General features: G+C 40.5%; 1 protein-coding gene across 1 annotated transcript in view; it reads right to left on the reverse strand.

The window, feature by feature from the left end:
• Nucleotides 1-1,166: 1,166 nt before the first annotated feature.
• Nucleotides 1,167-21,373, reverse strand: part of LOC144527625 (actin-binding LIM protein 3-like) — a 50,618-nt gene continuing 30,411 nt past the window's right edge. The window contains exons 8-23 of the mRNA XM_078265811.1: nucleotides 20,771-20,829; nucleotides 19,809-19,889; nucleotides 19,062-19,223; nucleotides 18,882-18,911; nucleotides 16,471-16,573; nucleotides 16,071-16,175; nucleotides 13,337-13,387; nucleotides 11,186-11,323; nucleotides 11,007-11,071; nucleotides 10,442-10,583; nucleotides 6,166-6,195; nucleotides 4,291-4,349; nucleotides 3,823-3,889; nucleotides 3,640-3,647; nucleotides 2,509-2,589; nucleotides 1,167-2,326 (exon numbers count right to left, since the gene is read on the reverse strand). Coding sequence (XP_078121937.1) covers nucleotides 2,213-2,326; nucleotides 2,509-2,589; nucleotides 3,640-3,647; nucleotides 3,823-3,889; nucleotides 4,291-4,349; nucleotides 6,166-6,195; nucleotides 10,442-10,583; nucleotides 11,007-11,071; nucleotides 11,186-11,323; nucleotides 13,337-13,387; nucleotides 16,071-16,175; nucleotides 16,471-16,573; nucleotides 18,882-18,911; nucleotides 19,062-19,223; nucleotides 19,809-19,889; nucleotides 20,771-20,829 — 1,295 coding nt within the window. The 3' untranslated portion in view covers nucleotides 1,167-2,212. The remainder of the gene's footprint in view (nucleotides 2,327-2,508; nucleotides 2,590-3,639; nucleotides 3,648-3,822; nucleotides 3,890-4,290; nucleotides 4,350-6,165; nucleotides 6,196-10,441; nucleotides 10,584-11,006; nucleotides 11,072-11,185; nucleotides 11,324-13,336; nucleotides 13,388-16,070; nucleotides 16,176-16,470; nucleotides 16,574-18,881; nucleotides 18,912-19,061; nucleotides 19,224-19,808; nucleotides 19,890-20,770; nucleotides 20,830-21,373) is intronic.

Below are 21,373 nucleotides of genomic sequence, written 5' to 3' on the forward strand. Positions count from 1 at the left end.
GAAAAGGGTAAACTGATAAGGGTAAACACTATAGGTATTCCTATACAGTCTGTGGCAGTGGTTTTCCAAGGGGTCACAAGAGCAGATAAACCAGAAATAACAAAAAAATGTTGTTACACAACCTCAGACTTCAAGTGAATCATTTTATCCCCTCAGGCCTCACGTTTTGGTTGAATTGGTGACAACTGGTGATGAGGCGTCACAATTAGACAGTGGGTGCTTTATGAAATCAAAAGGACAAAGTTAAAAATGTTGGCAACCACTGGTCTATGTACTAATCTCTAGTACTGTTGGTCTGCTGCGCTGAACATGGTGAGTGGTAAAGTGAAAGCTATCATGAGTAGTCATTAATTAATTTCTAGCAAACTACCTCAAATTACATTACAGCTCAGAATCTAATTACAATGAAGTCCAACATTTCCAGATATTCATGGAAAAACCACTTGAATCCTTTCAAGAAACCGCTGACCCAATCACACCTGAACCTAAAACTACCTAAGCCTGAAACAAACAAACCTGTGCACCATCCCTACCCTCATGTAGCCTACATTCAGGGGCCATGAAAAATAACAATGAAGACGATACATAATAAAATAGAGATGCTTGAATAATTTATTCAGAAGTTGCAGTGACAGACATGGGTTTAAAAATTATAATTGTTCCTCCAAAAAATAAAAAAAGTAGTACTCAACACATGTAATGTGGACCTGCAAAACACACACAAACACACACACACACACACACACACACACACACACACCTCATGGTTTCTGTTTAGAGAGCAACATTTTTCCATCTTTCACATTCAATTACAAATTATGCAACACATTCTGTTCCCATTAAATCCATTTCAGCTCAGTTTCTGACACACCTGTGGTTGTATCACAAAAACAAATCCTTTTCTAACACTTCTCTTTTGTGACACCCGTCAACTCTTGATTAAACTTTATTTCTTTGCATCTTTCTTCTTTTATCCCTTCACACATTCCTTCCCTTGTTACTTCTTCCGTGTCCCAATCCTTCTTTCCTTCACCTTTTTCCTATTTCCTTTCTTCATTTGAGCATTGTTTTTCCCTTTATTCAGAGGGTCTGCATAATCATCCATGGAAATCCTCTATTTGTCATTTGCTGTAATTACAAACACAAAAACATGATTCAGTCTGGCGTAATCCAACAGCTGAAATTCTGAGCCACTTCATGAGTGCAGCTGGGAGTATTTTCTTATTTCTTTGAATAAAATAAGAAAAAAAACATCTTATTTAATAGTGTGCATACAGTACTAAAACCTGATTTCTATGACACAGTTCATTCACATTAAACCTTACGATCACGTCATATTTCCAAAACCACTTCAGTCAACTGTACAGTCTGCTCATGTCATAGAGAAGAACTCTGAGCACTGATATGGCTTCAGAAAAACTGTACAATCATGTAGCTAACGTTGGTCGCAGGAAAAGAGTCAAAGGCGGTAACACCCCCGCCCCCGCTGTTGTAAAGCGTTCTGCATGTGGCGTCTGCGTGTGACGTGCAGGTTACCTTCCCCCTAAACACGGACACACATACATACATACAGGTACGTCTCGCTTTATTAGATAGATAAAAACACCATGTGTATGTCACATTCAATAACCCTAATGTTAATGAGAATCACACTATTCTCGTCATCTAATGAGTCGCTGATGATGATGATGATGATGATAGCCTATGTGTGACTAAAACTGGATCCTTTTTGCCTCCAACAATATGCCGGTCCCTCTTCCAGGCAGCCTATTCGCTACCCAAACTCTCTCCCTAATTTTGGGCATAGATGCAAGTTTGGCGCAGTGTGGCAAACCCTAAGTGTGGTAGGATGTCCTCATCAGCTTTATGTCTGTTGCAGCTCCAGTGGGGCTCATCTGCTGCCTCTCAAAGTCCTCATGATCTCCTTCCAGTTCTCCTTCCTCTGATTCCACTTTCTTTCCCCTTTTGGCCAGTTGGCTGACTTCATATGTATTGTTTAAGATGTCCAAGTACACACAGGATCAGGAGCCAAGAACAGTTCTGCTCTTGTTACCTCAAAAGAGGAGAGTCTTTTATTTCAGCCAGTTCCTCTTCCACTGTGAAACAGAGTCAATCTGGGGTCCGCAGGCCTCTCTGTAGGCTCCTTTTCAGAGCGTGTTGTTGTTGGCGGAGGACCTGCAGTCGGTTAGACAGTTCTCCTGGCTTTATTTTCTCAGAAGAGTCTGACCTGTTTCTTCAGTTCGTTCTTCTTCCACTGAGCAAGATGATCGAAGGCAGACATGGACATGCCAAAGACTCTGTAGAAGTCCTCTGGTGAGAGGTGACGCTGGGAGGAGAGAGGAGACGGAGACATTTAGAGACATCCCTGTCTGTTTCAGAAATGTAATCAATACAATTTTTTTTTAGACATGGCTCTATTGATAGCAAAGCTGGTCTGTCTATTTCCATTATACTTTGGTCTGTCTATATAAGAAGTATATTTTGTAAAAGAGTCCTAAAGCAGTTTACCTCCAGTCTGGCTCGATCCACATCACTAGGGAGACGCTGCTGCCCTCTGACTGACACTATTAGGGCTTCATATGGGTAGATCTAACACACACACACACACACACACACACACACACACACACACACACACACACACACACACACTTTTTATATATTTTAGTCTGTGTGTAATCTTACGTATATCTGTATAATTGTTGTAATTTCCTGATGCACTGCAAGTGGCTGGTGGAGTGGAGAACAGTTCATTTCTTTATGTATGTAAGTACACAATGAACTATAAAAATAAATTAATCTAATCTAAAACATATATTCAACTTCTTGCACCAAAATGCACCGTTGAGGCCATGGCCATGTGAATACAATTTCAAAAACTTAGCATGTATTTCTTACTGTAACTACATAATATTTAACTAAATTCTGATTCAAGGGAATTACATCAATGATGCCATTATGACCATTCGTTTGTTTAATGTTTTTTATACCACGATTCTAATTTCCATTACTTAAAAAAATCATCATAAACCAGCTTGGTTTGAATGTTTCAGCACCATGAAAACAGTCAGATTGATTTATTTTATTTATCTTTATCACCCTCTAGTGGCCAATGACAACATTGAGCAGTGACAGAGGCTAAAATTAATTTAAAAAGTCTCTCTGTTTTGTTAAGTGTAATGAATCATGCAGGGATACGTATTTCACTGTGGAGGAGATTTTTTTTCAGTTTCTAGGATTTCAAAAAAAGTGTGGATTAGATGAATTGCTCTCAACTCTTTCAAAGTTCAAAAATCCCACAAAAATAATTAAGTTTGACAGTTCAACTCTGTTGACTTTTGACTGTTTTAATCTATTTTCTAGTTCATAAATCAGTTGTTGGACTTTGAAAGATTTTCAAAGAATTTCCCCCAAGAAATGCCACAAAAAAAGTCATAGCAAATTATTCCTTAAAGATCTACACTCTTTGTTTTGATTAAGAAAGAAGAATAGTGAAACATATTGGTGTACTGTATATATTATAGGAGTCAGTCAGCTTCACAAGTGAGAGTTACTGAGTGAGTAACTCTATATCCACTGATTCAGACCTTTCACTCTTGGTTCAGTAACAGTTTGCTAGTTTTGGCTAGAGCATCTTACCTTGTATTCTGAAAGAAAAGGAGAAGAGAAATAATAGTCTCAGTCAGTTAACTGTTGCATCTGTTGTCACCTCGATTCCATCATAATATACACTCTGAATAACGTGAATCCGGAGGGGAAGAACATCTGGAGAAAACTAGAATAACTGGGGATAAGCAGATTTAAACCATACAATAGGCTTACCTCTGATCTGCCAATTAACTGCATTACTGCTGTCGTACTGGTAACGATCTGCACCCGCACTCCCAGGCTGCCAGAACACAACGAGAGCAGTTTAGCAAACATGGAGCGAGAAGATGTATTCCGACATTATAATGGAGGGAAAGGACCAAGTAAAGTATACAGATATCATATAATATTGTATCTATAAAAAGTCCCATCAGTGAGGCATTCTGTCTAATAATTTACCACACTGACAAATACAATAAAATATAAATATGTCAATTACTGTCTCAGTTGGCTTCACAGTTGAGTGAATGGCCATGCCTGTCTTATTCTTTCTCTCTATATCACACACACACACACACACACACACACACACACACACACACACACACACACACACACACACACACACACACACACACACACACACACACACACACACACACACACACACACACACAGTAAGCATGGCATGACAAACATTACCCTGTTTAGTCCATTTCTGCCGTAGCCTGGCAACGAGGACGATTTGGCAATGTATGAGTCTGGAAGAACAAATATAAATACATAACCATAAACAAACACAGGAATTATGCAAAATAATATTCATGAATAGGAGCACAGTACCTCTGTATTCTGACAGTTGCTAAAGGATTAGAAAAGGGTTTCTAACAACTTTGTCATACAGTTTCTGGGAATATCACTCTGGGGAAACGGTTTCTCCCATTTAGTTTGGGAGATTTCAGTAGTAAAAGTAAGATTTCAAAAACTGCTTTTTAAATCTCGAGGCTACCAGTGCCTCCCGAACACCCACCTGAGAGACTCCAAATAGGAACCGTGGCTCTGATCACACACAGATTGGTAAAAATCTGATTGATATTTCAGTCATTTAGATGTGCCATTTCAGCCTCTGGTTATTACATTTACACTGTAAATAAAAATAAAGAAAAACTGCAGTACATCTGCCTGCAGAACAGGCCAATATTTTGGAGGAACATATTATTGCTGCTTCCCCTTACCGTTTAAAATTTGAAAATGAACACCCTACCACTACACCGATAACATTAATCTTTTATTTGTCACTTGTTTGCTGTCACTCCTCCAGCATGGTTGCATCTCTCTTGTAACCATTGGTAACCACCAGCATCCTAAGCATCCTTTGGCAGGCCTTTTTTGTGTTGTGCACTGCTGCAGCTGAAGCAGCAGAGGGTAGTGGAGTCACATTGATCCCCTCAAGTCCTACTTCTGTCTTTCTTGCTTCTCCTTCCCCTGCCTCTTCTTCACTACCTTTGTTTCTCGACTTCATCATTCATACACTCACTCACTCTTTTGCTCGTCTCCTCCCCCCTCCTTCCTCCCTCTTTTCTGCTTTCATGCTCTGCCCTCCTTCTCTTCTCTTTCAGCCTTTCTCTCTCTCTTGTTTACTCCAGTGTTGAAGGGAATGAAATTACACAGCGATGTCAAAGAGCCAGGACGAAACACCATGATGCAGTAGAATGCTGGCTGATGTGTAAAGCTACTTTACAGCGTGTTTGAGACGCTGAACTCCAATGAGTTTGTCATTTACAACTCTCTCCTTCTCTCTCCCAACAAAGAAATGAGATACAGTTCATAGATTAGTCATGGTGTGTCTCAGAAATATGCTTATTTCAAGTGTGCCCTAACGCTGAACAGTGTAACTAATAGCCTAAACATCTCAGTTATCAATGTCTTTATGGTAGAAGTGCTGACCTATAATCTCTGCTGCTATTTGAATCATCACAGTTATTATAATCTAATGGCACAATCATGCTTTATATGACAGTCTGCATGCACAAGAATGCATCTTTATGATGTTAAAAACATATTTAGAGACCAAGTTGGGAAGTTATTGGATTAAAATCCATGCAAGAGCTATACAAGAGATGGGGGAAGAGATCACAATACATACATTTTACAAAATGCAGCTGCATAACAGGTATTTAAAGGCCAAGTGTGGGCAATGTGATCCCATAAAACACATCTATCTTTACAATCAAAAGTGTAGTGTGTAACTGTGGTTTGTGAAACAGATGGCTGAGGGGTTCAGGTCAATGATCCTGGATCAGTGCTACTGCTAAAGAAAAGCTGCTAAATGCAGGCCTAAGCTACAGTGCCATTCATCTTCCCACCTGTAGCCAAAAAGAAAAGCAGGGTGTGTGCGCATTTGTGCGCACACCTGTGGGTGTGTGTGTGTGAGCTGATAACAATCTCCCACTGAAAGCTCTGCCGCTGTCACAGCAGAACGGACAGGGTGGAGGGGATCAGAGGGAAGACGGCCCGCTGTGCTGCCGTCCTCTTGAGATGACCTCAGAGATCAAAACGCACTGATGAACCACTCACCGCTGTCTGCACTGTAGACGGACCTGGGAGCTGAGGACAGAGAGATAGCAAGGGGGGTGGGGGGTGGAGGGAGACATAAAAGAGGAAAAACACACGGGACAATATATTAATTTCATCAGCGAATCCACCTTGGAAATATAAAATATCTTGCATCAGAAGTCCTGTCTTAAGCCCAATAACTCTGTAGTCCTAATCAATTGCAATCAACCTATCTCTTAAAGAAACATTTGCTTTTAGAATAGATAACCTTTCCTGTGTGCCAACTGAGCAATCAGCTGTTTCCCGACACCTGTAACTGCCCCTGATGAAAACTGAAAGCCCTAAAACTAAAACAATGCCTCTATTAAATATATATATATATATATAATATATACACACACACAACGGGGGAAATAAGTATTGAACGTGTCAACATTTTTCTCAGTAAAGATATTTCTGATGGGGCTATGGGCATGACATTTTCACCAGATGTCAGTAACAACCCAAGTAATCCACACATACAAAGATATCAAAACAAATAAGTCCATAAATTTAGTTGTGTGTAATAAAGTGAAATGACACAGGGAAAAAGTACTGAACACACTTGCTGAAATTTATTTATAATACTTGGTAGAAAAGCCTTTGTTGGTAATAACAGCTTCAAGACGCCTCCTGTATGAAGAAACTAGTCGCACACATTGCTCAGCTGTGATTTTTCACAAATCTTGAAGGTTCCGGGGGCATCATTTATGACCTCTGATCTTCAGTTCTTTCTAGAGGTTTTCAATTGGATTCAAGTCGGGTGATTGACTGGGCCATTCTAATTTTCTTTGTCTGAAACCAATTGAGAGTTTCCTTGGCTGTGTGTTTGGGATCATTGTCTTGCTGAAATGTCCACCCTCGTTTCATCTTCAGCATCCTGGTGGATGGCAGCAGATTCTTACCAAGAATGTCACGGTACATTTCTCCGTTCATCCTTCCTTCAATTATATGAAGTCTGTCAGTGCCAGATGCTGAAAAACAGCCCCACACCATGATGCTCCCACCTCCAAACTTCACTGTTATGCTACTGCTATGACAGCCAAAGAGTTCAATTTTGGTCTCATCTGACCAGATTATATTCTCCCAGTATGTCATTGGCTTATCCAGATGTTGTGCAGCAAACTTTAAGCTAGCTTCCACATGCCTTTTCTTAAGCAGTGGTGTATTGCGTAGTGTGTGTGCATAATTGTTTTCTTTGAAACAACTGTATCTGCTTCTTCCAGGTCTTTCTGAAGATCTCCGCGAGTGGTCCTTGGTTCTTCGACAACTCTTCTAAGTATTCTATGGACTCCTCTGTCAGAAATCTTGCAAAGAGCACCTGGTCGTGGCCGGTTAATGGTGAAATGATGTTCTTTCCACTTCCGGGTAATGGCCCCAACAGTGCTCACTGGAACTTTCAGAAGTTTAGATATTCGTCTGTAACCAATGCCATCCATATGTTTTTCTACAATAAGCTTAAGAAGGTCTTGGGACAGCTCTTTGCTTTTACCCATCATGAAATCCTTCTTGAGTAACACCTTGGTAATGAGAAACCTTTTTATAGGCCATCATTTAGGACCAATCCAGCTGATATTAATTTGCACTAATAGGGGGCAGGATTGCTTCCTAAATACTGACAGATTTCAGCTGGTTTATTGGCTTCCCATGCCTTTTTACACCCCTTTTTCTTATTGTGTTCAATATTTATTCCCATTATCATTCCACTGTATTATACATACCTTTTGTCTTGGACATACATGTTTTGATTTATTTGTATGGGTGGATTACTTGGGTTGTTACTGACATCTGGTGAAAATTTCATTCCAATAGCCCCATTGGAAATATATTTACTGGGAAAAAAGGTTGTTCAGTACTTATTTTCCCCGCTGTATATACTATTCTCAGAAACCCAGTGGTGATAATGATGGAGAAGAAGAACATACCATATTTGCATGTCATTTTTACATGGATACATGCATATTAGTGTCTGTATGATTGTTGAAACATGCACAGTATGTGAGACTGTGTTAAGTGGGGTTGATAAACCTGTCACATAATAAAAGTATGAGGACAAACAGTAGTCTGAAACTAGAGAGTTAGTTTTTTAGTTGAAAGAAAATAAAGAAGTTGTTGTGGTGTTGTAGTTAAGCATGTTAGCATGCTAACATTTGTTAATAAGCAGTAAATACAAAGTACAGTTGAGGCCAATGGGAACGACATTAGTTTGGCAGGTATTTAGTCATACAACAAGGTATGTGACAGATTAAAAGTTTACCTGGTGATGGCGCTCAGAGTCACGGATCACCAAAGTTATTACAATTCATCCTAAGGGGAACATGAATGTGTGTACCAAAGGAAATAAAGGGAAAAAACAAGCATTTCCCGGTGCTAAAACGATACATTTAAAACGGTGCCTGAACTGAAAGAATTATATATATATATTTAAAAATAAATTATTTATTAAAAATGTAATAACAATAACTTATAACAATAACTTATTTCACCAGTAAATTCCTGTTAAAGGTCCCATGGCATGAAAATTTCACTTTATGAGTTTTTTTTAACATTAACATGAGTTCCCCCAGCCTGCCTAAGGTCCCCCAGTGCCTAGAAATGGTGATAGGTGTAAACCAAGCCCTGGGTATCCTGCTCTGCCTTTGAGAAAATGAAAGCTCAGATGGGCCGATCTGGAATCTTCTCCTTATGAGGTCATACGGAGCAAGGTTACCTCCCCTTTCTCTGCTTTGCCCGCCCAGAGAATTTGGCCCACCCATGAGAGAGAGAGAGACATCATGGCTTGAAAGCAAGCGAAGCATGGCAGTTGGTCAAGGCCACAACCCCACCCTCTACACCGTTTAGCTGTCACCATTTTAACCGTGTTTACTCCAGCTGCTAGCTAACAGTAGGCTAACATTACCTGCTGCTAGCTAACGGTAGGCTAACGTTACCTGCTGTCGAATGTAGTGTTACTGTAACTAACATCCCGTGCGGCGATGTTGCAGTTCCCTCTAACATCCGTTTTCGGAGAATCAGAAGTGCAGGCATTTAAGTGGCACCTAAATAAGGCACCGAAATCCGCGTTGCTATTCGGTCTGGTAGATAATGGTCATTAAGGCACCATTGCCGTATTAGCACCGGGTCTCGGACCCCCCCCAAATAAAAACTCTTCGGATCTACACAATTCACGTGGATGACATTTTCCCATTCAAAACGGCAATTTTCGCCGAAAAGCGACTAGTTTGCAGGTATGAGAACCAAACACCCACATTATCCACACCTCTCTCTGTCTGACCTCCCTGTGCACAAAGCTCATTTCCCTCTCTCTCCACCCCTCTCTGACCCTGATTTACCTCTTGGCTACATGTCGTACATCTTCTCTGAACAGCTCCAAATTGCTTTAGCTTCTCACTCCCTCTCTCTTTTAAAGTTAATTCACTCGCTATCTCATTTGCTCTCTCTCTCTCTCTCTCTCTCTCTGTCTCTCTCTCTCTCCTGTTATAAAACCCTCTCTTTTATTCCCATTTGACCTCCACCTAAACACTCTCTCTCTTTTCTCTCTCAGAGTCTCTCCATCTTTGTCTTGCCCTTACTTGTGCTGAATGCAATCAGGAATGGGAACAATGGGAGAGTTAATACAGAGGTGGGAAACTCCTCCCACTGAGGCTTGCTCAGCATCACGAGACACACATTCCTTTTCCTCTAAATGTGACTATTTTCATTACCTGACCTCTAACCCTCACCACCACCGCCCAATCATCACCATTACATTAACTTGAACCTAAACCACAGTCTCAACCCTGATATAACCTTAAAGGACCATGTCAGTGTTTACTGATCATTCTTTAAGGTAATGACAACCGCTCTCAAAAGCTCTTAGATCAGATTTTAGCCATGCCAGCAGCTAGTCTGTCCGTCCATAACTTTGGTCCAAACTGAAATATCTCAACAACTAATTGTTCGATTGCTGTGAAAATCTTATTAATTGTAATAACTTTGGTGATCCCTTTACTTTTCATCTAGTGCCATCAACAGGTAAACTTTCAACTTGGCAAATACTTTAGTTCATGGCCAAATACCTTCAAAACTAATGACATTTCCATCAGCCTCAACTGTGCTTTGTATTTAGTGCTAATTAGCAAATGACTAAGAAACTGTCACACAGTGATGTCAAGTATGCAACATGTAGTAAACTGAGTAAATCTAAAAAAAAAACAACCCTTAGCGACAGATTGAAGAAGTGACAAAAACAGACACACACTCACAACCACAGACTTACAGCCATTGACAGAGCTGTATTCCAGATTATTCAGCGCCTCCTTGCTGCTACTGCGAGAACTGCGTCTGCTCCCCCACTGGTCATTGTCGTGACAACCTGAACGCGCTTTCATCTCCTCCTTCAGGATCATCCTGCCAATTCCCTGTGGGGAGGGAACGAGGGAGAAGGAAGGGAGGGTAGAGGGGAGGAATAGAAGGATGGGTTAAATAAAGGGGCCAGAAAAGAAAATGGGAAAATGGACAGATACACAGAGCAATAAGAGTTGGTTGAGTGGGATGGATGCATGGGTTGATAGATGGTGATGGAATAAAGCAGGATGAGACAGGAAAAGGCGGTGGTTGTTGTTTGGATAGAGGAATCAACGTAAAATGATAGAAGCAGAGAGGAGTATCATTTTGTATCATGTCCAGTGGGTGAGGTTGGTAAGAAACTTTGAATTAACCAGCAGCTCATTAAATATTGACACACACACACACACACACACACACACACACACACACACACACACACACACACACACTTACAATATAAAAGGGAGAAGCAGGAGAACATATTTCTTTCTTACCTTGTTTATATTCTGATTCCATCCATCCTCCTCTCCTCCGGTCGAAAACCTCCTGACCCTGGAGACTAGAGAGAGAGATGGAGGAAATAAAGGCAATGAAATAAAGATGGTAAGTAAAGAATAAATACAGGTTTATAAGCATGTGAAGAAGTGTGTTTCAGAACGAGAGGGAGTAGTACCTTTTGGCGAGCCAGTAAATGGGTAGTAGTTGGAGTCTGGGTGATAAAGGCTGTTGCCGTTGGAGGTGGAAAGGCGACTGGAATTGAGGAGGTTTTCATTGGTCTTACTCTTACTGGCTGCCGGAGAGGCAGATGTGGCTGAAGGAGAGACAATCAGAGAAAGAGAGAGAGAGAAATTGCAGAATTCCTCAACACAATTTGTCATAACCCCCCCCCCCCCCCAAAAAAAACATTTCTAGGCTGATTTACATGCTTAAAATAATAATAAAATGCAACCATGGGGCAAGAATGTTCTGCTTTAACGAAACTTAATTTATTTGTTTGTTGTAGGTCTCTAATATGTTTCACTGAGGTACGGGAGGAGGAGAAGGCATCAAAAGCAAGGGTACAGAGAACAGAAAGGAGGTCAGAGAAAATGTGATGGGATCTGATGCACAACTTCCAGTAAGCAAGCAAAGGTGTCATGGGTGAGGATGAAAGGATGAAATATCTTGAAGGAAATAGTTGAAGGGGGTTTGTGGCTTTTGTTAGACAGTGAAAAGAGCGAGCGAGTGACATAACATATAACAAAGGTCATATTTCGACTGATGCTGTGGTTGCATTAATGTAACTTTTAGTATGTGGACAGTCCAAACTTACACTGGACACACATGGAGCAATCTGTCCACATATTTGTGATTTGTTTCAGGGGGGATTATTAGGTCATTTGAAAAAAGAAATTAAAGTATTTGTTAAACAGGGACAAATGTATTCATCATTGTTTCATGTTCAACATGCAGGACAGATGCCATGCAACATTTTTGATTTAAAACAGATATTCAAGAAGCATAAAACCATTCTCTCAAACTCCCGCTATCTTTCTCAGTTGTCCCGTCTGATAATATAACCAAACACCTCCTTGGGTAGCTCTAAAAAGGTTTGTTTTTGAGCTGCAGCCAGGTTTGACTATGATACATTACGGTACTAAATACACAGCACATATAACTGATTATGGTACTTTGCCTTAATATGAAAACTGGCCTATAAATGATTTGTGCTGTAAATTAAAATTCATCCGAGGAGCCCAGATCACAGATTGCTTGCTCAGACTAAAGAGAGATAGGTTTGTCAGCATTTTGTAGCTCAGCGTAACTCATCCAGAGGTGTTTCTGAGGAAGTCTGTCGGACCTGCCATCTGAGCACTGATGGATCACCTAAACACTTAGAGTATTTGGCGCTGCTTCTCTCAGTTTTACTTCACCTCTTGAATCCCCGATTGAATATGCGATCTCGCCTCTGATGTGGCTACAACTATCCAACATCACAGCTGTAGTTTAGTTTTAGCCAAGTCAGCTGTTACTTACAGTAACATTGTTATTCCCCCAGCGGATTCACTTATTTAGGACCCAACAGATAATAAGGGATGTGATGTGTAGAGAATACCACAATCCAACTGTTTCTTGCCCCTACTGACACTTCAACTCATCCGACATTGATTCCTGATCTGATGCAGAACTGTTGTTTTTCCAAATTACAAACATCTCTCTGCTTATAATTTATTTTTATATAAAGGTAACATAAGGCCAGGGATTCCTATGGTGCTAAACACGAAGCAGGCAGCCCACTGTGGCTGTAATGTAGCTGACATAGTAGAAGATATTTTATTTAAAGATATTTAATCTACAAGGGTATAAAAGCAGCAAATCCTCATTTGAGAAGATGGAACCTGTGAATGTCTGGCCCTTTTTCCTCTAAATTCAAACCAAAATAGTTGTTGAACAACTCACTGGTTAATTGAATAATCGTTAAAGCACTAGAATAGAGTTTCAGACCTTACAGGGCACAGGCATAATCTGCTGGTTGGTTACCAGACAAACAAAGAGCAAAATTTGAGATAATATTTGAAACACAGGATAATCTGATCCTCCATTCAGATTATCCTGCATCATCTGAGGAAATGCTTTCACTTCCTCTACTTTCCTTTGAGAGAAATTGTAGGTGACTGAATGTCACCAGAAGCACCCAGTGTTAGACAGATCTTTTCTATGATTCATTAAATCAGACAAACAGATGCATCTTTCATACTGAGAAAGCATTGACAACCAACCGGCTGACAGGTAGATAGCCTGACAAAAGCTATTAAAAGCACAACATTGTGAGGAATCGTCTAACCTTGTCTTTTATAGATGGGGGGTTTCCTGTAGATGTTGGTTTCCTCAGAAGCTAAGAGCAGAAACAACACAATGAATTTGGAAAGCAAGAAGGAGAGGATGAGAGGAGAGGAGAGGAGAGGAGAGGAATCTGGATTGCCTTACTCATCCCGTCCCACCAAATTAGTTGTATACATTAACAGTCTCCGAAACCATAAAGCTGACAGCATGGTTAATAAACTGCTATGGCGAAGACAGTGCCATGCATCCAGACAACCTGAGTGACGTGCAGAGAGGCTGATTAATACAGATTCACAGGCTTATTACCGGAAAGAGCAGCAGATGGCACAGGAATAAAGAAGAGGGAGGAGAGCACTTGAAGGGTGGAGAGAGGGCTGGATGAAGATGCAAAGGAAAAGATAAAGGGGAGAAGAGAGAAACTAAGAAATGAGAGGAGAAAGTGGCACCTTGTAGCTCTCAGTTGATAGTTTTCTGTAATCATTCAGCTTTGAGTGCTTGAAAAGCACTATAACATAGTATAGTTTGAGCTGCAATAAAACTAAAGCAAAACAAAACAACATAAAAAAATACTTTCAAATTGTGCACAGTGCGTGCCACTAAACCTGGCAAAGTTAGAGGTTTGACTCCCAATGGGCCATCCAAGCTAAATGTGTATGCACTTGTGATACTATGAGGCACTTTGGATAAAAGCATCTACCAAATACATTTTGCTCCGTGTTGAAAAGCATGAAGGGAGTGCTGTCGCAGGGGCTGGCAAGGAATAACAGCCTCGGAAAAACTGGAGAGAGGGAACATGTAGTGAGAAATGCACTGAAGGCAGGAGGAGGGAATGATGGAGGGAAACCAAATGCACAGCTTGCAGTGAAAAGTAAAGGCCTTTTAAAATGAAGGGAACAAAGACAGAGTGAGCATTCAGGGGGGAGAGAGGCAATAACTTGAGGCAATAACTTGATACAATGGAGGGTTGATGGAGTGTTTAAATAAAACGGACTGGTATAAATTGTTAGATTAAAGAGCTCATATGTTATATAAGAGCTCCAGATCAGTAAGATAGATCAGACAGAGACTACCAACTGGAGTACAATGAAATAAGGATAACTACTGTACATTTTTATGGATGGATGATTAATTTACTTCTCTGCTTAGATGGTGTGGAAAACCTTTAGGCACCATGATCATTTTCATTATCGATGAATCTTTATAAAATATATAGCAAAAATCCCAGCCACAATTTCCCACAGCCCAAAGTGATGTCTTCAATTTATTTTTCTTTGTTCATTCAAAACCCAAAGATGTTTCCAATAATATAAAATGGAGAAAAGCAGAAAATCCCCACATTTGGCATTTGTTCATACATTTTCTGTCAACAACTAATTTTAGCACTTAGAATGCTAATAAAAATGTCAAATGACCACAGTCAGGTTAAAGGCTCACTGGGAATGAGGTTGTGTGTCTGTTACGAGAGCATCTTGTGTAGATCTGGATGTGGGTCAGGGCCTTGACTAGGATTTAAATTAGGGCTGTCAAACGATTACATTTTCTTAATCGCGATTAATCGTTGAATTTCTATAGTTAATCGCGATTAATCGCATGTTTTATCACATGATTAAAATTCTATTATTTTGCATTTCAGAACTGTTTTAAGTACATATTAACAAGCAATTCTTACAAGTGTATCTTGATTGGGAATCAAATGAATGTAAAGAATGTGACTTTATGAACTTGATTTTAAGATTTGTATTTGTTTATTATATATTTAATCTAGTCACACATTTGAATCTAGAGTCAATATTAGGGTTGGGTATTGTTTGGTTTGTATAGCGGTGCTAAAGCGGTACCTTTAAAACGGTAACGGTGCCTTAACGGTGCCTGAACCGATACTTTTTAAGAAAGTAAAAAAAAGAAGGGTACTAAACAGTTGGCAACATTAAAGAACGGCTTGTTTATTGCTAAGGCCATATGGTCAAAATTAAATGTTTAATAATAATGTAATCACTACAATAACTTATTTCACTAGTAAATAGCTGTTGAATGACAAAAACAACCACCAGATGGGAAAAGGGCATTTAACAACAACTTTGAATGCACCACGAGTCTGTAAATTACCAGTTTCATTGAACGCACCATCTGCGTTTTTCCGACAACAGCAGCTGCAGATTGTTACATCCCGGTGTTGAATCCTCTACAGTGAAATACGGACAAACTTTACACCGTTTAGCGTTAGCTGTCAGCATTGTAACCGTGTTTAATCCAGCTACTAGCTAGCGGTAGGCTAACGTTAGCTGCTGTCGAGTATAGTGTTAACTAGCGTCACGTGCAGCGGTGTTTGTGTTTCAGAGCATCAGAGAGAAGTGCAGACATGTCAGTGGCACCAGAATGAGGCACAAAAATCCGCGTTGCTATTCCTGCAGCAGCAGGATGTGTTACGAGGAAGTACGGCAAAATAGTAGCCTGTTAGGCACAACGCAAAACCGAGTGAAGTGAAAATAAATTAATAAATGGCGGCATGTGATTAATACGATTTAAAAAAATTAACGCATTATGCTCGGCCCTTAATCGCATCGCGATTAATGCGTTAATGCTGACAGCCCTAATTTAAATACATTTGATGATTATTGGTTCCATAGAGTCTGGACTTTAAGAATGAGTACATATTTGGAGGGTAGGTTATGATCTGACGTGGGTAAATTCGGGTTAGTAAACAGGTCAGGTCAGTGTTTCGGATGTCGGCCTACCTGGCACATGGAAATGCTTTGGGGCTTGGAAGATGGTGGTGGTGGGTGTGGCACACCTGGGCTCTGGCTGACTGTAATAGGGTGAACTCCTGCCACTCTCACTGCCTGCAGCCAGCACAGCCAATCACAGTTAGAGAAACCAAAGCATGAGCAACATGAGCCCACGTCCCCAAACAGACAGACAGGCAGACTGATAACCTGTTGAATTACATGTGTGTGAGCATGTATATGTGCGTGTGTCAGGAGTGGTGCTGGGAATCTCGGGGCTCTGAACGGGACATGACAACCTTATTGCACCCACCTAAAGAGCTGGTATAGCTCTTCAGTTAGGGACTTTATATTTTCTTTGTGAGTGTGTGTGTGTGTGGTACGTGTGTCTCTGCTTGAGTGGGCACATTACCAGGGAGATAATAATGCAGTGGGGAGCCTCCGTGTGCAGGAGAGTCAGTGAAGGCAGAGCTGGAGGAACGCCTCGTTCTTAGTTCCACGCTGTCCAAGAGATCCTGGAGGGAGAGAGAGAGAGAGGGAGAGAGGCTGTCTTAGAGTTATGTGCTTTCATTTACTAAATGCTGTAACTTTAACTACACAAGGCTCCTTTTAAAACACAAATTGAATCACGTTGAGAGCAGTTTAATATTCCATACTATGCGTGTGCTCCTAGAAGTTCCCTCAGCACACACATGCACGTTTATACACATATATATACTGCATGTTTTCTGGATATTAAGTCAGTGATGTGTGAATGTTTAAACCAGTTATGAGAAAAGATGGCAGACAGCAAACTGTTTCTTTTGGGTGTCATTGCCCTTTAACTGCAAATAACCTATACTTTAAAGCAGGGGTCTTCAACGTTCTTTACGCCAAGGACCCCTTAACTGAAGGAGAGACAGAGCAGGGATCCCCTACTACATATATTGTATTAAATGAAGTTACATATTAAACTGGGCCTACAATAACGTTTAGGGCTGCCTAAAGCCTTTATTCATGTATAACCCTTTTTTGCATAGAATACTGGGCTATTAAAAAAATTATTGTTGACATGATTTTATGAACCATGTTTTAATGTTAAACATGCATGTGGCACAGTGAATCGTATCTGTTGATCTTAGTGACTACCTTACCTATAGGCCAGTTAGCCTATCATCAGTGAGGATTTTTCACAAATAGGTTGATTTATGTTTGCTAATATATTTTACTTTTTTTTTTTAAATGTAAAACTTAAAAAAAATTAATAATGATTTGGTGGCCCCCTGCAGTAACTCCGAGGACCCCCTAGGAGTCCCGGACCCCCTGTTGAAGATCTCTGCTTTAAAGGCATACCATGTAACTTTTCCCTATTTGGTCCCCCTGCAGGTTGTCTCATTGGAACTACAGCTCACGTGGTTGTAGTTCCAATGAGACAACCTGTAGGGGGACCGAAGTGGCGGGATGCACGAGCTGTAGTTCCAATGAGACAACCTGTAGGGGGACCGAAGAGGGAAAAGTTACATAGTATGCCTTTAAAGGAATAGTTTTGACATTTGGGAAATATGCTCATTCACTTGTTTGCCAACAGTTAGATGAGAAGATAAATAGTACTCTCATATAAGTACGCTAAATATGAAGCTGGAGCCGGCAGTTGGTCAGCTTAGCTTAGCATAAAGACTGGAAACAGAGGGAAACAGATAGCCTTGCTCTGTCCTAGTAAATAATTCCACCTATCAGCATGTTATGACACTATATCTCATTTGTTTAATCTGCACAAAAACGGAAATAAAAAAATGAAAAGTTGTGGTTGGAGTTTATTCCTTTTAATGACGATCAGTTGTTAGATTTTTTCCTACCTTCCAGGCAGCCATTATTAGCAATTATTTCTATGAAAATCAGCCTGCAGTGATTTGAAACCTGCTGCAGATTAGGGATGCATAGTTCCAACTTCATCTCTCCTGACACCAATACCTCAACTCAGATTTCCGAGTACACCAGTGCTTTCTCTTTCCAAAATTTTAAATCTGCATACTTCACTGTGCAGAACTCACTGCAATCATTTGTAGGCAGGTTCAACACTAAGGGTTACACGATGGCCCAGGGCAAGTAAAATGCCACATCAGGCAAGTAAATATAACAACCCACTTGCCCGTTTCAATCATTTTTTTCCGATCATCATCGTATTATAAATAATGTTATTGTTCTCTTTGTTCTCTTGCCCCCCCTCCCCTTGCCCACATCGTAAAATGCTTGTTAAATGATTTGATTTGAATGTGCCATTGGCCAATCAAGAATTGAGTTGGCACTAGTGATGTGTGACTGGCGGCTGTCTTGTTAGAAGAAGAAGAAGAAGAAGAAGATGATGGCTGCGTACAAGCTAAAGCTAAATATATAAGAGTGTTTCAAGCGTCCTGAAAGAAGGAGTTTTCTTGGGTGGTAGTAGAGGATGTCGATGAAACAACTACAATGGTTTGCGACGTTCGAGTCCAAGGCAGATAAAAGTGGATCATTTTTCAAAGGAACGTCTTCATTCAGAAAACAAATGCTGGATTGCCATGATAAAAGCAAGCAGCATCTCACTTTTTTGTATAGGGGCCAGTAAAATTACTTTGGGCAAGTATAATTTTTTTGAACGTTGAACCCTGGTAGGTAAGTTAACATGAGGCCAGGGGTTGCTATGGCGCTAAAAAGTGATTTGGTGGCCTGCTGTGACTCAATACATTTATGAGCATTTATGACAGTGACAAAGAAACTGCATTCATTTTCCTCCGATTACATTGTTTCCAAACACAGCTACTACTTAAAATAAACCTCCAGAGTAAAATTGTTGGGTGGAATACTTACATGAGAGTATTGTGATAAGGAGACCAAGGACTGGATGAGAAGGAGAAAAAAAAATATTACTATAAGTTATGGCAACAAAAATGACTGGTCGATTACCATTAATCAAACTTTTGTGTGTGTGTGTGTGTGTGTGTGTGTGTGTATGTGTGTGTGTGTGTGTGTGTGTGTATGTGTGTGTACCTGTCTGCAGCTGTATCGCTCCAAAGTGTCATCTGAGAGGTCTGTGTGGGCATGGTCGGCTTGATAAGGGATGATGTCAGGCCTCTGGATGTCATATATGGCTTTGACCCTGGGCAGAGCCGCCAGCTGCTTATAGCCCAAAAGATCACTGTCAGCTTTAGACTGGAGACAGAGAAAGAGAGATAGAGAGAGACAGAGAGGAAATGGAAACAGAGTCACAAATAGAACTTTTGACGTAAAAAGAAATTCAGAAATAAAAAGATAGAAGAAAAATACAAAACAAAAACACACATACATGGAGGAAGCAAAACTGACAAAGTTAAACAGAGGTGTGATCATAAACAGGAACAGACCGTTGGCAGACTTACCGAAAAATACAGATACACAAAAAATAACATAAGGCAGACTGACAGATGAGTAGGTTACATACTACAACGTCATAACTTCATACAAAATGAAAAAAAGATTCTAAAATTGACTGTAGACCCATAACTAAGGCTTTAAGGTGCTGCAGACATCCCAATATTTACGGAAATAGTGAAGTAGGTGGACAGACGGGTGGCGAGACAGACAAACACACGGACCAGAAAGTCTGCTTGCAGACAGATAGGGTGGACAGAGAGAGCTTTAAGGGACTCTTTGTGCATCTGTCGCTGTCAGTTATATTTTGATTGAAGGCTGTGACAGTGACAGATGAGGGCGTAACCACAGCATTGTTGGCGTAACCATGGCGACAGCTGTACTCACACAGATGAGCCGGTGAGGGGAGCCGAGGAGAGGAGAGGAGCCTGGAGGAGAAATGGATGCCGTCTCAGAGGTGCGTCTCAGCTGGTAGGACAGATTTAAGAGAGTCAGAGTAGGCCTGAACAGCCAGTTTTACTACATGTAATTACATTCTAAAGATATAATAATAATAATAATAATAATAATAATAATAATAAAGACGCCATGCATATCTACTAGTGAAAAATAAAAAAGTCTATAAACTCTTGACACTTATCGTAAAAACACTTAGCTAAAGTCACCCTTCATGACAACTGTGAGAGGGGTGATTATTTTTTTATAACTCACCCGTTTAAATTATATTCAGGCTTAAAGTTCTGCATAATTGAGGGCGTTACGCTTTGGATGACAGGTGGCTACCGTCACAGGAGGCGAGCATAGACTGTAGGCTTCATTCAGCCCGCCTCAGCTCCATCCACCTCTTTGCCCATTTTTCGAATAACTGATGTCAAGCACCGCCAAGATGGCGACGGCCGGGGGCCACTAGGAGCAGCCCATTTTAAGCTTCATGTTGCATGTCTGCAGGTGACGTCACGGAGACTACGCCCATATTTTATACAGTCTATGGTATGTACAAAGAACGTGGGACGGAGATGAGGAGGACAATGGAAACAACTTCCTGTGAATAACCCATAGTGGGTTATTTGCATTTTCATGGTAATGTTACTTTGGCAGGAAGTGGCCAAAGTGCTTTTTTGAAACAGAACAGCTCTTTGGATAAGGATAAGACTTTGTTATTGTAAAAAAAATATTTAATTCAATAATTATAATTATCTGGAGGACAACCTTGATTTAGTTAGTTTCTTATAAAATAATGTAACTTGTAAAACAAGAATGAGAAATTTCAGACAAAGAAACACAGAGAGGAGAGTAACAGAAATAGAGAGAAATGCCAGTGGGTTGTGGGTATTTTGAGTATCGCTCACCCTCAGTTTTCTTGCCAGCCGAGCTGCTTCTTTACACATGGGGTGCCAAACCTCTGAACCTGCACACAAGCACACACAATTTTAGCTTAGTTTATTTTGTTTACTGTGTGGGCAGCAGCCATACAGTTTTATGGGATCCTATGAAGAGTATCAGCCTTTCTCAAGTGAATCAACATCAATTAACACACACACACACACACACACACACACACACACACACACACACACACACAGGAGACAGGAGTGCATTAGGCTGTGGAGGCAATTTGTCTGGTCTGAGGACAGAGGATAGAGGACAGAAGTCTTCTTGTCTCCCCACACAAATAAACATAAAAGAAAACAGAGAGAGAGAGGGGGAGAGAGAGAGAGAGAGAGAGAGAGAGAGAGAGAGAGAGAGAGAGAGAGACTTTTCATCTAGCGACGTCATCAGGTCAACAGGTCCACACTGTTAATGACTAAACCTGTAAAACTAATGCCATTCCTATCACCCTTAGCTGTACTTTGTGTTTAATGCAAATTAGTAAATGTTAGCTCAGAAAGTTAGCATTGAGCACTTTATAGACAATATATAACGTATTTTCCGGACTATAAGTCGCACTTTTT

The sequence above is a fragment of the Sander vitreus genome, chromosome 13, assembly GCF_031162955.1.
Source record: "Sander vitreus isolate 19-12246 chromosome 13, sanVit1, whole genome shotgun sequence".
Lineage (NCBI taxonomy): Eukaryota > Metazoa > Chordata > Actinopteri > Perciformes > Percidae > Sander > Sander vitreus.